The sequence below is a fragment of the Podarcis gaigeae genome, assembly GCF_964106915.1.
Source record: "Podarcis gaigeae genome assembly, chromosome: 6".
Taxonomy (NCBI): domain Eukaryota; kingdom Metazoa; phylum Chordata; class Lepidosauria; order Squamata; family Lacertidae; genus Podarcis; species Podarcis gaigeae.
The window spans coordinates 98,981,514-98,998,934 of NC_139682.1; the positions used below are offsets into that span (position 1 = coordinate 98,981,514).

Sequence of the window (17,421 nt, forward strand, 5' to 3'; positions counted from 1 at the left end):
ACTTAAAGGTAGAAGTAATCAGAAAATTTTGAATTGAACTGCTTGCTGAGGTCAAAAGCAATTTAAAACTGTTGTTGAGGCATTTCATTCCAAATCTGCTAGACTGAGCCAGATAGAGGATGACGAAAGGATGTCGTGTACCAGCAGCATCAATTCTGGTGACGCTCATGGCAGCCTCCCTCCCCACCTGCTTCGCACTCACTGTGGCCACTCCTCCGCCAAGCTTTGGAACCTTTTGTTCCTTTGGAGGTTTCCTTTTATTATTTTGGACATTGCATAATTTGAGCACACAGGAAAAGCAGGATGTCTTGCGGGGAAAGGCAAGAGCAACCACATGACCAGGATTATGCAGCAGCTGGCGGTGAGATTCAAGCTTCCAACTTCAGCACCCAGTTGGTGCTGCAGCAGCAGCAGCAGCACTGAGTCCCAGGCCTGGTGTGTGTGTGTCTCTTGTTGAGGGGGAAGAAGGAGAAAGAGGCAATATTGAGGGGACAACAGCTCTAGAAGTGATTTTATTACAAGGGTCTGGAAAAAAGTATTATAGCTTTGCTTTCGGGGGGGGGGGGGAGCTCAAGTTAGTAACAAAAAATAATGTATTTTTCTTACATCAAAACTGTTGAAACTAATAAAAACCATTTACATCAAAAAGTTCAGTGTTCAGATTTCTTTTGTAATACAAAAATCTCATACAGCATTGTTTTGCCACCCCCAAATTCTCTTTGCTCCAGGTGCTAAGTTGTTTTCCCCAATCAATATTTCAGTAAGTTTGCATTAACTCTTCATCAATGATTGCTGTTCCACCTAAAGTTCTTCTTTTGTCCTACTTAGTTTGGTGGCATATTCTTCTACAAATTTGCTCAAGCTTTCCAGATCTCTTTCTCCACTTCCAAATTTAATAGGATCCTTTTTCTTATTGCTAGGAGCAAAATAGATGGTGGGGAATCCTTCTACTTTGTAATTTTCATTGGTGACATCATTGGCAGTAGCATCCATTTTGGCAATGACCAGGTTTTTCTGAGTTTTGTATTTTTTACCCAGCTCAGTATAAATGGGCTCAAGCTTCTTACAGTGTCCACACCAGGGAGCATAGAACTCTATGAGAACATCAGTCTTCGGATCCATCACTATAGATTCAAACGTTTTGCCAACTACAATCTTCACAGGACCCTTGTTATTTTTTGGTACTGGTTGGGACTTCACAATGGGTTTCAGTTTACCTAGGAAAGGAAACAGGAATACTGTCATAAAAGACCATGTCCCTTGCAGTTAGTTCACAGAAGTTGGCAACAACACTACTAACATAGATGAGTTACTGCCAACCTCCCCCCCCCCCCCAATCCACAGCTCCAATTTTTCTGTAAATAGCTCCTTGAATGATCACTTGTGAAAAGTTTAGATCATAAAGTACAGTTTGACGAAAATTACCTTTCACAGCATTTGGGACATATGGCATATTGGCACATAGGGAAGAACAAAACTAAAATATTTTCTTTTTGCAATTTAAGATACAGAATTCAGCAGCCAGGTTGCTCACTGAGGAAAGACGGGCCTGACTGCAAATCAATTTCAGGGCCCAATTTAAAGTGCTGGGTTTTTACCTATAAAGCCTTAAATGGCTCAGGACCAAAATACCTCTCTGCATATGAACGGACCCTCTCTGTGGTCATCATCTTAGGCCCTTTGTGTGCTCCCTTCCCTCCAAGGGAGGTCCAGAGGGTGGCAACATGAGAATGGGCCTTTTTGAAGTGGCTGCCCGCCAGGGAGGCTTGCCTGGCACCTTTGTTACATCTCTTTAGAGGCAAGGCAAATATTTTCCTCATTAACCAGGTCTTTGGCTAATTAAGCAGTCTGTGGCCTTTTAGAAGTGTGTGGGATGATTTTAATGTATTCCCCCCCCCCTCTGGTTTTACTGTATCTATGTGGGGTTTTTTGTTCCCTTGCGCTGCCCTGTGCAAGCTAAAGCCACTAACCAATTTAATAAATAATAATAATAACCTGGTGAAGAGCTGAAAAGCTGGCTCACTATTTGTGACATTTTGGGTGGTTCATCTTAAGACAATTTCCCTATGATAAAATAGTAATATCAAGTATGCAGAGGGTAGGACTAGGTATTTCAAACTATTTTTGCTGGCATTTGAAGGGGAAAGGCTCAGTTTTCTCTTTAAATGGTGCTACATCCAGGTTTATCCAGCTTCTGGGAAAGTGTGTGAGAGAACTAAGCTCATGGATTACACAGGGGGCTAGTGAACCTACACGCAAATTTAAGGAAGCATAATACTGTAAATAATAATTAATAATAATAATAATATTTATAGCCCACCCATCTGGCTGGGTTTCCCCAGCCACTCTGGGTGGCTCCCAACAGAATATTAAACAGAATAAAACTTTAAACATTAAAAACTTCCCTAAACAGGTCTGCCTTCAGGAAGCATGGATTGTCCACAATCCAACTACAGTTTACCTTTTTTGAATGAGACAACAAATTCCCTCAGCACATCAGAATCAAACTCTTCTGGTTCCATGGCATACTTTTTACCACCTTCATCAAAGATAGCAGCATTGACATCCTCTCCACTGTCAACAAGTCCCAGATCCTTTATCTCAGAAGAATAGTCTTCTTCATCCGCAATTGCAAAAGTATATTCTGGGAAGTCCTTAGCCACTTCCAAGACTTTGTTTCGCCAGTACTGAGTAGCTGAAGACAACAAACATACAATGAAGTTAGAGACATCTGGTTTATTCTGGAGCAGGTTATATTCAACCCAGTTATACTTACCTGATTGCCGATTCTGGGAGCTCATGACCAGGACTTGGAAATAGGGGCATTTGTGAGAGATTGGTGGAGGAGACTGAAAGCGGGTGAGCGTGTCTCTTTTGGATTAAGACTGGTTGCTTGTATGAACTGTTTGATCAGAAAACTGGGCCCAAATTAATAAAATGAAGTTCAATAGGGACAAATGTAAGGTTCTGCACTTAGGCAGGAATAACCAGCTGCACCAATATAAGATGGGGGACACCTGGCTTGCCAGTAGCACATGTGAAAAGGACCTTGGTCTTGGTGGACTACAAGCGTCACATGAGTCCACAGTGTGATGCTGCAGCAAAAAAGCTAATGCTCTTCTAGGCTGCATCCACAGAAGCCGAGTGTCCAGATTAAGGGAAGTAATATTACCACTCTATTCTGTCTTGGTAAGACCACAACTGGAATACTCTGTCCAATTCTGGATGCCACAATTTAAGAAGGATATTGACAAGCTGGAACGTGTGCAGAGAAGGGCAACCAAGATAATCAAGGGTCTGGAAGCCAAGCCATATGAGGAACAGTTAAGAGAGTTGAGTATGTTTAGCCTCGAGAAGAGACTAAGAGGAAATATGATAGCCATTTAAAAATATTTCAAGGGGTGTCACATGGAAGATGGAACAAGCTTGTTTTCTCCTGCTCTAGAGAGTAGGACTCAAACCAATGGATTCAGAATAATAGAATTGGAATGGACCACGAGGGTCATCTAGTCCAACCTCCTTGCAATGCAGGGATCCTTTGCCCAACATGGAGCTTGAACCCACAAACCTAAAGTTAAGAATCTCATGCTCTACTGACTGAGCTCTCCTCCAGTTAACTTTGACAGTAAGAGCTGTTACAGTGGAATGGTCTCCTTCCTTGGAGGCTTTTAAGCAGATATTGGATGGCTCTCTCACATGGATGCTTTAGCTGAGATTACTGCATCACAGGCAGTTGGACTGGAAGACCCTTGGGGTCCCTTCCAACTCTACATTTCTATGTTTGTATGACTTCATTGGGGCCACTCCAAGTATGACATTGGGTACAACACTAACTAAAAGTAATACCTACCAACACGATAATCAAAGCTGAAGTCCACTGTATAATAAACAACTACCAGAGGCTTCTTGGTGTATCTCTTAGCATCATTGGCAGATTTGCGATGACCCACAAGAGGCAAGGCATGCTTCACCACGTGGTCTTTCACTTCAGTGGCATCAGTGGAATCCTGTTTACAGAAACAAAAATCAGTGGGATGTGACCACTGGAGGAGTTTACATTACAGAAGGCCTCTCCTTAAAAAACCTTTTCTTAAAAAACCACCACCCAGAAGAAACAAAAGGTGTGTCGAAAATATTTCAGTTTTCAGACTCAGAAAATAGGATTAGCTACAGAATTCAGGATTTCCTGCTATCTCACAGAAAGCCTGGCTACCATGATTACAAGACAGGTTGGGTGACAGGCTCTGGCGATGTGTAGCTTACTTCCAAGTGTTTGCCAAGTGAAACAGCTTATTCCATGCCATGTTGGCTGGGTAGATTTCTTTCTCTCCACCCCTGCCACCACTATACACGCCCCCGCCAAGCCTAGATTTTTGTGCTCTACTCTCCACCAAGATTTTTCATTTCTGAAGTCTCCCTAAGAGCCTGCTTCCATTTTCTCTTAGCTTAGTCTCTCCTGCAAGTGACTGTTCAGATTTTGCACATCTATCACTTTGGAACTTGCTGGGGTTTGCTTCAACGGGGCACACTCAGAATTCTCATATGTTCATTTCAGTAGCCACAGCTCTAGCTATATTGGGTCTTGAGCATTAGATTTAAGATGCAACCTGGAGCACCAAGAAATAAAATGAATGAAAGAAAACCAACTTGTTTGTACCCAGCATAGCCTTGATAGACATACTCACTTTAATGTCTAAAACATGCATTTTAGGTTCATATTTTGAGTGAAATTTTTCAGGTTGCATCACCACCAGTTTTCCTGGGTCCACTTTCAAAAAGGTTGAAATTTCATTGCTGAAGGTATGATGGAACTTGAATTCTTCTCTTAGGTTATTAGCTGAAAAATAAAAATTACACACACACACACACACACACACACACACACACACACATGTTTGGAGGAATACCAAAGAGGAGAAAGGAAATTGCTGGGTCAGAAATGCAAAAGTATTGACACCTGGAGTGAGGGTTTGTAAACAGACCATCTGGGTCTATGGTACTGCTGAGTTCCCAGATCTCCTCTTGGAAGGATTACTGCCCAGACAACTCTGGTCTAAAGTTCTGTTGCTATTAGAGAACTTATGTAATGATATGATTTCTTACAGAGACTGAATGGATATACATCCGGTTGTTGTTTTTCCTTTTTTCCTTCTGTATTTGTTTTATGCAGAGCTTGAAAACTCAAATAAACGCAGAACGATCTGAATTATTTTGCATAGCATTACTATCCTTTAGTTTTGGAACAATTTACATGACAAAGCTTCAAACAGTACACACAAATCCAATAATGAACCACTACCAACCTCCAAATGGATCTGGAAGCTCACAAAAGGGCATGAAGGCAATGCTCATCTCTAGTTTGTCCCCAGCAATGAGAATTAAGAGGCACAATTTCTCTTGATCAAATGCTTCCATGTAGCTATGAAGGCTAATGACTGTTGTCAGACCTCTTCCATGAACGTGTCTAATCCTTTTTTTTTTTTTTAAGGCCTGTTTACTAGTGGCCTCACCCCCATTCTTGTGGTTTTGCATTCTGTAAATTAATTACACATTGGCATGGTTTGGACATCAGTATTTGCCATCATGAGACCTAGTTGGGGAAAATATGAGGCTCATGGGCTCCCTTGCTCTTCCAAGGGATGGTGAACTGCAACTAATTCAAAACTGGGTGTGGAAGTTTTCAAATCTCCTTCTGTCTTGCATGAAGGATGGAGTCTTGCTGGGTTTGTTCTTGTAACATTACATCGGAACCAAACCAATGTGTACAGTAGAACCTAATATTTTCTGTCCTGTAGCTACTACAAATCATTTCAGTGGATGACCAAGAAAGTTACACTTGTTAATTTTTCCATATTATTCATAATTTTAAGAACCTTTCATGTATTCCCTGTAGTCACCCCCCTCTCAAACAGTCTCAATTGCCTCTCTTTATAGGGAAAGAGTGCTAAACACCTAAACAATTTAGTAGTTCTTTCTAGTACTCTGTTTGGAGAATGCCCTTTCTGAGCTGGGATGACTAGAACAGGACTGAAGTCTTCAAGTCCCAGATAATAAAACCATTCTTTCCTGCTTTAGCTCTTTTCTGTTGCTCTGCACATGCTCAGTTACATCAAGAGACACAGATGCTGCTTCCACTTGCTTAAATTTCATTTTCATGTGTTCATGTGTTTGTGTTTTTATATCTATGTTTCATGTTCCCTATAAATTTCATTTTTTTCCCCTCCATTCTTGAGTCACCCCAGAAAACATCAAGGGGGAAAGCCAGAAAATGGATGTGGGAAACATTTTGAGAACCGACAAGCCACTGTAGCTACAAGAAAATAGACTAATATTTCTAAGATGCAAGCTTGTCTCCTAGTCTGCACTATCAGAAATGTCTACAAAGCACTTTCCAAGTGTAGGAATTGAGCAAATGTTGATATACTATGGACAAAAGAGGAAGGGCTTACCAGCATCTTGATACAGTTGGTAGGCTGGGTCCTGGTCTCCTTTGAAAACCCCAATAATAATGACATCGTCTCCATCTTTCACAAATTCTTGTACCTGTTTGACAGCCTGTATCTGTTTGGATGGAGGGCCAGCCTGTTCTATCATGTAATCAACAATGCCTGGTTAACAAAAAGAAAAACACAAACTTTTGTTATTGCTTGACAAAAAGCATTTTATTTTTTAAAGTGAAAACTGGTTATGTTTTGCAAGTGCTCTATTCTCTGAAAGAGGCACTAGGTGACCACTAAAAATTAACATGTTCCAAAGACTTGTTTTCCCCAGGGCTTTTTTTAAATAAAAAACACCTGTTGATAGTTTTATTATTGCTAGTAATTTTATTCTATTATGTAGCTGCTAACTATTGCCTTATTAGTGTTAAATTACAGTAGCAAATAAAACATCAGATGAACCATGTTGCAAGTTTTCAAACTGAAAGCAGTAATACATATTAAAAAATAAATAAAGTTTATATATGACCAAGCACAACAAGCAGTGCCAAGATTCAAAACAATTTTAAAAGTGCTGTCATCATACAGTATGGAGTTTATCCTGGTTCAAAATGATATCCTTGTGCTATAGTTACTGCTTGTCTGGTTATGGTTCCCTGGTGCTTTGCTAATGCCAGTGAGAAAATAGTGAAGCTCAAAAATCCTAGCAATCTTCAGAATACATTGAGGTTTTGTGTCACATCTTCAGGAGTTCCTCAGTTGGTGTGGAATGAGCTCTCAGGCTGGAAGCTTAAATCCACAGAAGAAACAAGATTCCACTCTCTCGCTCCATTGATACGTTTATGCCTTAGGCATGAAAAATGTTGGGCACGTCCCATCCTAATGCCCATGGAGTGTGCCAAAGCAACAGAGAAACACCAAGCAGATCTAGGAAAAGTCAGTTGCTTTACTGACAGCATAATGCATTTTCAGTTACATACAATTGTAGATCCAGCACAGACTGACTAGGCTCTGGCCAAGAGCAAACTGGCCTTAAATACAACAGTATTTATACTATAGATCGTGGTGAGTCATTCCCACTTGCTTGACTAGGTGCAAGACAAAACACACCCAAATTAAACAAAACACTGAAATTAACCATTTTGTCCTTTTTCTCTGCATGCATAAACCCTTATACATTAACAAAAACTTTCTATAACATTTCAAAATAAGGTGCAGGCAATTACCAATCACAGACCAATTATACAAATAGCATTAATAGAAACAAGAAATGCTGCCTAAGTCCAGGGCAGTTTCAACATCATCTTACATACATATAAAATGCAATTCTTAGCTCAGTGTCTATGAAACACAAACAGGTCCAAACTCATGTATTTACCGTGAAGAAAAAGAAGGTGCTTTACAAACCATACCGTATTTTTCTCTTGGACCATTGTAATCAAAAGGTTTGCCTTTGCGGAAGATCTTGAGTAATGGATATCCAGAAATGTCAAATCTCTTAGCAAGATCGGTTTCAGCAGTAGCATCAACTTTAGCAAGGGGAATTGGAGGCGTTCTCTTGCTCAACTCCTTGGCTGCTTTCTCATATTCTGGAGCCAACCGCTTGCAGTGCCCACACCTCAATAGGGAACAAGAATGGGTAACTTGGTAGCCAAAAGCTCTCAAAGATAATGGAGAGAAATCTATTCTCACTGCTTGAAAAGATAGCTCTGTTCCCCTTCCCCTAGTACTTAAACTTCCTGTCTTTTCTGAAGTGCCAATACTTTGATTGGGTAAGATAAAATATCACAGCATACATCTGTATCCATTTTGTAGGCAAGTGCCCCAGAGATGCAGCTGGTTTGAAAATACTGTCAATGTTTTGAGCTGGATCCTCAAGTTCCTATGCAAATTGCAGATGACACACACACACACACACACACACACACACACACACACACACACACACACACAGGACCTTGGTTATCCAGTGGCTGCTTAATAACTTACATAAGCAGTGAAAATTGCACATTTGCATAGAGGTTCAACAGACTGAATACTTGTCAATACAGTGGTACCTCAGTTTAAGAACAGTCCTGTTTAAGAACAATTCAGTTTATGAACTCCGCAAAACTGGAAACAGTATCCTGGTTTGCAAACTTTACCTTGGTCTAAGAACGGAATCCAAACGGTGGAAGGGCACCAGTGGCGGGAGCCCTCATTAGGGAAAGCGTGCCTCAGTTTAAGAAAGAATTTGGTTTAAGAACGGACTTCAGGAACAGATTAAGTTTGTAAACCGAGGTACCACTGTATTCAAATGCAGCAAACAGGAAGGCAGAAATAGAAAATGATATTGCCAATCCTCATCTCAAGACATTACACGTTTTCATTTCATCTGAAGGCATGCCACAAAACTAATAAGATTACAGGTCTACTCCAAGTACTACCTAGAAGCAACCTACATCAAAAACTGAATACACCATACATACAGCTATAATTTTTGTTACCCAGCCTTTTAAACAAATCAAACTCTTTGAAAAGATAAACCATGGTGTAATGTTTTTGCACATACCAGATAAAAGTGTACACTGGAGATTACGGAGATACAGTCAGTCCCCTCCCACTAGCTCCAAATTTTTCCAAAGCTCTAAATGCAGCAGGAATATTGACTCCATAAAGCCAAACTGAACATGCCCTATAATTTTGTACCAGGGGCAGGGCACACAAAGTCTGCTTGCGGTTCCTATATCAAATGAAGGAATATATAAACACTGCGAAAGCTAAAAGGCAAAAAACTCTCTTTCCCTTTACCATGGAGCATAGAATTCAACCAGGATTATGTCAGCCTCGTTCACGACTAAATCAAAATTTTCGCTGGTCAACACTAATGTGACTTCAGGTGGTGGGACCCAATCAGGCTGCGAAACTTCTTTCACTTTAGCCAAAATTTCTACAAAAAGAATAAGGAGAAAAATGAGCAATGACAGGTGGAAGGGGCAGCTTGTCTACCTCAAAGACCTTGCATGTGGAGAGGGAACCAGGTTGCCTTCGCCTTGACAACAACTATCCCTTTATGTGGAAAGAACCTTGGCAGAATACTGCCTGCCGACTAATTCTATTACCTGCCTATTCTTATCTACATACACTCACCTTGAATTCTAAGTCATGTTACAGCATGTCAGCACACAGATAATTTTTTTTAAAAAAATCCATTATACTAAATGTTAATCACATAGAAACCTAATCTGTTTGTACACGGCACTATCAGTCTTCCAGCCACCCATTTAGAATGATGGAGAACTGGCAGGTTGGCCCTAGGCTCTTCCGGTTGAGCTATCCAAAAAGCTCCAGACCCTTAATCTCAGGGTTGTGGCTTTGAGCCCCACATTTGGCAAAAGATTCCTGCACTGCAGGGGGTTGGACTAGATTACCAGCTCTGATTCTACTTCACATCCCACAGGAGTTAAAACGCACAAAACAAACCCTCCTTAACTGACTTTGCTCTGAAATTCTATGTTGCAGTTCTACAATTGCACAGAAAAAAGAATTTGCTACCACAGTACTGCTGATTACAAAAATCACCAACAGATTTGCTGCTAGCTCACCTAGCTTGGAGCTGGGGGCAGGAGGCATGGTTCCTAGAAAATCCTTCAGTTAACACAGCTTATTTTTCTGGTGATACTGCAATGTGTTTAAGCCATTTTAAAAGCTTTTAATGCAAAATACTCTGCATTAGGATTATTTTCATATTACAGTGCTGTGTTAAGCATCCCATGCATCCCTTTTCCGGAGCTTCTGCCTCAAGTGGAGATGAAGAGGCCCCTGGTGTGGGGACAGCTAGCACAACTCCCTGTGGAGGGAATTACACAATTCCTTTGCATGATATCCAGAACATGGATGTCAATTACGGTATACACGAGTATTATGGTAAGTCAATTGTACATCCTCTGTCAATGCAAGCTTGTAACATGCCCTTAGAACCACAGATAGGACCCTCAGACCTCACTGGCTCTACTTCACAACTTGGGTGGTGTCCCTGACCTCTGAAAATGCTGCTGCCTTGCCTGGATGGAGGACAGAGGGGGGTTTAGGTGTGGGTGTAGAAGCTAGTTTACTGCACAAAGACAAAAGGTATAGGCCTTGTTCTGCTCACTTTTCCCTCTGGCCCTTCCGCTACCACGGGCATGGGGGCCCCAGGCGGAAAAAGGATCCTTACCTGCCTTAAGCCTTCCTGTATTTTAGAACACACCACTCAGATTTTGAGTGAATGAAAGGGTGTATTAAACAGCCTAAGAAAAGCCTGCAGGATCAGAAGTGTGCTGCTGCTCACCTGCTTCTGTCCTTGATCCCTCATAATCCACAGGCTGCCCCTTCTTCAGAATTTTGATGGTTGGGTAGCCACTCACGTCAAAACGCCCTGACACCGTGGAGGCTGCTGTAGCATCTATTTTGGCAACTGGGATGGGAGGGTCATTTTCTTTCAATGCTTGGGCTATTTTTTCATATTCTGGTGCAAACTGCTTGCAATGCCCACACCTGAAGAAAAACAAATTAATTCTGCAAGAGTTTAACTTCAGCACTCAATTTCTACAGCACAACTTTTGAGAAACGATAGGGCTGATTTTACAACACAGCAGTCAGGTATGTCACATGTCTGGGTAGCTTGAACAGGTTGGCTCAAATTCTGGAAAGAAACAAAGTCACTGCCCAGAAGGCCAAAGCCCACCAGGAAATAAATTCCAGGGTCACTTAAACACTGGGGCTTTGCTGGCTGCAGGCATTACTGAAGCTGTGTCCAGCCAAGTGCTTCTGGTCTGCTCACACTGCTCCATACAGCCATGTATGCAGCCGCACAGTCGTGTTAAGAAAGCAGTTTGATTAGCAGATTTTAGGTATTCTTCAAAATGACTATGGACTACACTGTGCAAGCGCAGAGCTGTAAGCCATCCCTGTGGCTGCAGGAAACAGCACAGCGTAATCATGGAAACTCTCCATTACTTTTTTAAAAGCAGTACCGAGTAAGTCAAGCCTGAGCACAGAAGATTTAGAATTGACCCACACGTTCAGAAAAGTCATAGGGTGCAGAATTCCCAAGACTGTGCCACTTCTGACAACAGATGTGAAAGCTCCTTACTTGTCAGATGTTCCTGTGAGGGCTCAGTGGAAGGGAGCAGCTGCCAGGATCATAAAACAGTGGGCTAAAAGAACCTATATTGGCTCCCAGGATGTTTCCGCACACAATTCACTGCTGGTGCGGTCTTTTAAATCCCTAAATGGCCTCAGCCCAATATACCTGAAGGAGTGTCTCCATCCCCATCATCCAGCTGAGACAGTGAGGTCCTCCTCCAAGCGTCTTCTGCTGGTTCCCTCACTGGAAGAAGTGAGGTTACAGGGAACCAGGCAGAGGGCCTTCTTGGTAGTTGAGCCCCCACTGTGGAACACCCTCCCATCAGATGTCAAGGATATAAACAATTACATGACTTTTGGAAGACATCTAAGGGCAGCCATGTTCAATGAAGTTTTTGATGTGATATTGTTTTAATTTGTTGGGAGCTGCCCAGAGTGGCTGGGGGACCCCAGTCAGATGGGCAGCATATAAATTATTATTGTTATCATTATCATTATCACCACCATCATCAGTGCAGACATAACACACACACTTTTTGCAATTGGATGCAAGTGCACCACGAGATTCTGCACTCCCACTCCAGCATGCACATTTCAACAGCACCAACCATATTTTTTTCTTCTGAACACTTTAAATCCCCTCCATCAACAATTGTGCTTAAGTACAGAAAAGGGTATTTAATATATAGCACACTGATTTAAAATAAATACAAAGAGCACTAAGTAGCTTTCGTCCTGTTTTATGGGAACTCACAGCGGGAAGAAGAAACATCCTACTGCAGCATGGCAGACATGAAATATGAATTAACTTCAAGGAGGAGGATGGAAACACTGGAACCAGACTTACCAAGGGGCATAGAACTCCAGAAGCACAGTGTCCTTTCCTTCAACAAAAGTATCAAAGTTTGCATCATTCAATACGACAACACCATTTTCCTCTTTGATTTCTGAACTATCATCTTCATCATAATCATCAATGTCCTCGTCATCATCATCAACACTGGTCTCCCCTGGGGCAACAAAGTCTAATTAAGGGGGAGGGGAAAATATAATATTATTGTCACTTTTTTCATAATGTAAAAAACCCCCATAACATTAAAATCAGCTATAAGAACAAGAATAAAATAAGAACCTAAAATGCACATAACATAGAAATATATTAAATGACAGAATAAACCACCCCCAAAAAGATGAGCACAGCAAGAGACCACAAACGTACCCAAGTACCCTCTTAATTCATGACCCAAAATCTGGTGTCTAAAAACAGAGGTGGTGTCAGCTGCCCCTCCCTGGGCAAATGGGGAGCCACCACTGAGAAGGCCTTCAAATGAAGAGCACTGGGTTCGGCTTGGTTCACTTGGGAAGAGGCAGCCCTTGAGATGTTGGGGTGCTGAGCTGCGTAGGTAAAAAAGGCAAAGGACCCCTGGGTGGCTAAGTCCAGTCAAAGGCGACTATGGGGTGTGGCACTCGTCTGTTTTCAGGCCGAGGGAGCTGGCATTTGTCCACAGACAGCTTTCCAGGTCATGTGGCCAGCATGACTAAACCGCTTCTGATGCAACGGAACACTGTGACGGAAACCAGAGCACACGGAAACGTCGTTTACCTTCCTGCCACAGCGGTACCTATTTATCTACTTGCACTGGCGTGCTTTTGAACTGCTATGTAGGCAGGAGCTGGGACAGAGCAACAGGAGCTCACTCCATTGTGCAGATTCGAACTGCCAACCTTCTGATTGGCAAGCCCAAGAGGCTTAGTGGTTTAGACCACAGCGCCACCTGCACCCTTGAGCTGTGCGAGGCTTTATAAGTCCAAAGCACCACTTTGAACTGAGCCCCAAACTTAGTTTGTAGCCAATGCAGTCATGCCAAGATTTATACTCAGACCATCGTGCTCCAGTCAGCAATCTAGTAAGCAATCCTGGCCACTGAATTCTGCATCAGCCACAGTTCCCAAGTTGTTCAAAAGGCAGCCTGATGCATAGCACATTGCACTTGGTTTGTCATTGCAAGCCACGTTAAATCTATCAATACATGTCTTTTTTTGAAGCGCTTATCCCCCCAGCAGCGTGGCAGCAAACGATGCACCTTTTTTTGCTGTTGTGCCAATCAGGTGTTTGGCGGGGTAGAGCGGTAGCAAAAGAGATAAATAAAAGAAACCAGAACAGACAATTCAGCTGTCCTGTCTATTGGTTCTTGGGCCTTCGCAGCCCAGTGTCTTTTACCCAGAATCAGGAGAGTCCCTCTCTCTTCCATTTATTGGGCTTCTATTACAGGCCCACCCTAATCCCACCAACCTCCCAAAGAATAGTGGGTTTCATTTGGCTTGGTAGGCTAGCTTTAGAAAGAAACAAAAGTAACAATTGTTAATGAACAGGCCTTACGGTGGAGTATGCTGTTAGTGTGGTGCGTTGGGAATCAAACAAGCCCAGTTCATCAAGCAACAAACATCAATGTGGAAAAGATAAGTCGTTCTCTGAACAAGAAACATGCTGCTATAATATTTGGTCACAAAAAATAGGCATAACATTCACTACTATTATCATGCCACCTGTACAGCTTCTCCAACATCAATAAATCTAAATTCAAGCTTGTTATACAGCTTGTGTTAGAATAGAAAGGTCTCAGTGGCTAATAAACTGAAAGAAAAGAAGCAGGTAAGCCATGAAGGACATTTATTTTCTAGCTTTTACAGCCCTGATCTACAATCATTTATAGAAGATTCTTACAACAGAACCCATGTTGAAAGGTACTTGGATAATAATAATTTATTATTTATACCCTGCTCATCTGGCTGGGTTTCTCCAGCCACTCTGGGCGACTTCCAACAAAAGATTAAAAATACATTAAAACACCAGTCATTAAAAACTGTTACGTACCTTTTCCAAAATTAGAATATTTAATTCTAAAAGTCCCTAAAACACTGACCTTGGAATAACTTGTAAGTTTCTTCCAACAAGATGAAATGAAAAAGAATGCTGGGATAACAGCAAATTGTGTGAGGGAGAAATGACTGTTTCATGCCCAGTATATAAATGAAGAGCTTTTATCCTGAATGTTGCTATTAACCCCAATTTACACATGCAAGGTGAACTGATAATAGGGTTTAGGCAGATTTAATTACATGTTTTTAAATCAGTATGGTTAAAATTGCAAACAAGTGTCTCCAGAGAACTCATTTGTATAACAACGCAAACAACTAGTACAATCCAGTATGAACATCTACTGTGAAAACACAGTGCCTTGGAGCAGTACACAGCACAACTCTGGTTCCATTTTCTGCAAAAGAGGATGCAAGTTAAAAAAAAAAAAAACAGACAAAGTTGTGCGCACAGGAAGCTGTCTCACAATGTCAGTCCATAGTTTAGCAGCTGCAGCTTTCCAGGGTTTCTGGAAGGCATCTTCCCAGTCCTACCAGGAGATGCCATGAAGGGAACCTCGGACCATTTGCATTTGAAGCATGTGCTCTGCCACTATGTTAAAGACCTCCCTCCCCGAAGATCACTCAAGTCAGAAACAGATCTGGCAATTAATAGAAGCTTGCGTTCAAATATTTCATTTACTGCCTTTTGGTGCTCCTTGTGCCTAGATTTACGTACATAAGGAGGCAAAATTCACCTTTCCAGATCAGACAAAGGGGTTCAGCACTCTATTCTACATCTTCCTGCAGGAAGAACCACCACCCCAGACAGAGTATTTGTGGCACCTTAAGAGACTAACCAATTTACCACGCTTGAGCTTCCCTAGAGGGCAGACCCCTTCCTCCGACGCCAGACGTTGCAGCTGCCCTGCAGCCCGAGGCAGAGGAAGAGGCAACCACGGGACGGACCAAACGCTAAGGAGACATTGGGGCCGTTCTCCAGTCAGCCCGGGAACTCGCATTCTGATAGCGGCTGTAAGAGGCAGGCGAGAGCGGCGCCTGGCCGGGAAAGAAGCTCTGAAGGCCCCGCGGGGCCCGGAAGCCCGCCCGTCCGCCCTTCCCCGCGACGCGCTCACCGTCCGCGGGGCCCTCGCGCTCCGCCTGGGCGCTGGCGGGCGAGGCGAGGCTCGCCACGGCCAGCAGCAGCGCCAGCACGAGCACCTTAGCCGCGCCCATCTCGCTCTCTCCCCGGCTCCGGCTCCCCGCCAGGCGGCCTCGGACCAGGCGCTCCGCGGACTCGGCAGCAGCAGCAGCACAGCCCTTATAGCCGCCAGGCGAGCTCGCCTCACGCGCAGCCGCCGCTCCGCCGAGAGGGGGCGGGGCAGGTGCGCGCGCAGCGGGCGAGGCCTTCCCCTTTAACAGGCGCCCGCACACGGCCAGCATGCCCTGAGGTGCCTCTCTCGGATTGGACAAGCCTGGAAGACCACCAATCGCGGCCTGCCACTCGGGGGGAAGCGCCAGCAAATCCTGAAGGGCGGGGCGTGGCAACGAGGAGCCACTTCTCGCGCCGCGATTGGCTCGAGGGTGGCGACGTCACGAGGGAGGCCCTCGAGCTGGGACGGGTCGCCGGGATGGCGGGAGCCGCTGAGGCGCCTCCACGTCAGCCGGGCAGGCGGGGCGGGATCGGCGGGCGGGCGGGCGCGCGCGCTGCCAGAGGGGCCCCTCGAGGCCAGCCTCCCTCTCGGCCTCGCCGCGACCAAAGCCCCCCGCCGTCCCCGGGCAGCCCGCCAGCCGAGGACGTTGCTTGCGCATCCCCCTCTCGCCCCCCAAAGAGGAAGCAGAGCCCAGTTAGGACAATTAGTCAGGCGGGTGTCAGGAACTGGGGAGCTTCCAAGGTCTGCTGCTCATTTATGGCTTTCACATGGGTTTGAAAGGTAAACTCGGTATTCTTCAATATGTCAACTGATAAAATAGTAAAGGAAAAGAGCAATTGTAAATCTCTACCTAAGCACCTTGGGTAGCTTTTTCCTTTGTGTGTTTTTCTGACAAGATAGGCAGCGGTCAAGGTCTCGAGCTTCATTTCAGCACAATGAGATAATCCTCCTCTCAGACTAGCCTGCCAGCTTGTCAGAGGAGGAGTTGTGCAAAATGCAATTTGACACTTGAGGGAACTTTCAGCGAGCGATCTTTCGTATCTTTTTGTGTAGCATTGTGGTGGTTGTGGCTTGGCTCTGCTCTTTTGCTTGTCCTTTCATGCTGAGACAAATACACAACCATTATTAAAGGGTTAACATTTTCCTGAAGGATAAGTGTAGAATGCATATACTTCACTGAGCAGACACTGGGAGCTGGGGGATGTAGCTCAGTGGTAGAGCGCGCGCTTCGCATGTGTGAGGTCCCGGGTTCAATCCCCGGCATCTCCAGTGTTTTTTATTCTCTTGTGCAAATTTTCCAATTTCAATCCCCTCTGTCTGCCAGTACATATAAAACATGTATACTTTTGTCTATTGAGTTTATGTGTTTCTAAGACTGTTTGAAATTCATTACTTAGAACATTGAAAATACAGGCTTAAACGTGAGTTTTCTTCCTCAATTTAAATAACACAGTTCTTGCGGATTTTCTAGATTGTAAGAAAACACTTGTTACAATATATTATGAATTTGTAATGTAAAAAAAAAAAGTTGCATTGGCCAGGAATCGAACCCGGGCCTCCCGCATGGCAGGCAATAATTCTACCACTGAACCACCAATGCGCATGCTTGAATTTATTCCTCAGATGCTCCTTCTGGGACGTTTTTTGCCTTACCGACCTAACTCACTGACTAGAAGCTATTTCATCAGTTCCATGAAGTGTTATATTCAATTGGTAGGTGTCTGTATACATGTTTGTGGAGGGGGGAATGTAAACAATGAGGTCAAATGGAATAATAATAATAATAATAATAATTAATAATTTATACCCTACCCAGCTGGCTGGGTTTCCCCAGCTACTCTGGGCAGCTTACAGCATATATAAAACAT

At 43.4% G+C, this 17,421-nt stretch overlaps 1 protein-coding gene across 1 annotated transcript; it reads right to left on the minus strand.

The window, feature by feature from the left end:
• Nucleotides 1-483: 483 nt before the first annotated feature.
• PDIA4 (protein disulfide isomerase family A member 4) lies at nucleotides 484-15,862 on the minus strand. Its single transcript, XM_083742204.1, has 10 exons — nucleotides 15,536-15,862; nucleotides 12,391-12,568; nucleotides 10,747-10,952; nucleotides 9,228-9,366; nucleotides 7,850-8,055; nucleotides 6,450-6,608; nucleotides 4,686-4,837; nucleotides 3,851-4,007; nucleotides 2,462-2,695; nucleotides 484-1,217 (listed from the first exon to the last, which is right to left on the minus strand). Exons 1-10 carry the CDS (start codon nucleotides 15,840-15,842, stop codon nucleotides 802-804), a joined length of 2,154 nt encoding a protein of 717 aa, XP_083598330.1. The 5' UTR covers nucleotides 15,843-15,862; the 3' UTR covers nucleotides 484-801.
• Between the last annotated feature and the right edge of the window lie 1,559 nt (nucleotides 15,863-17,421).

What these genes read in the sequence shown, in the direction of transcription:
- PDIA4 (XM_083742204.1), bottom strand. Translation starts at nt 15,842, where the DNA reads ATGCTGGCCGTGTGCGGGCGCCTGTTAAAGGGGAAGGCCTCGCCCGCT. An exon ending in CTGGAGTTCTATGCCCCTTG is followed by an intron (nt 10,953 to 12,390) that starts GTAAGTCTGGTT and finishes GTTTTTCTTCAG; the next exon opens with GTGTGGGCATTGCAAGCAGT. An exon ending in GGGATCAAGGACAGAAGCAG is followed by an intron (nt 9,367 to 10,746) that starts GTGAGCAGCAGC and finishes TTCTTTTTGTAG; the next exon opens with AAATTTTGGCTAAAGTGAAA.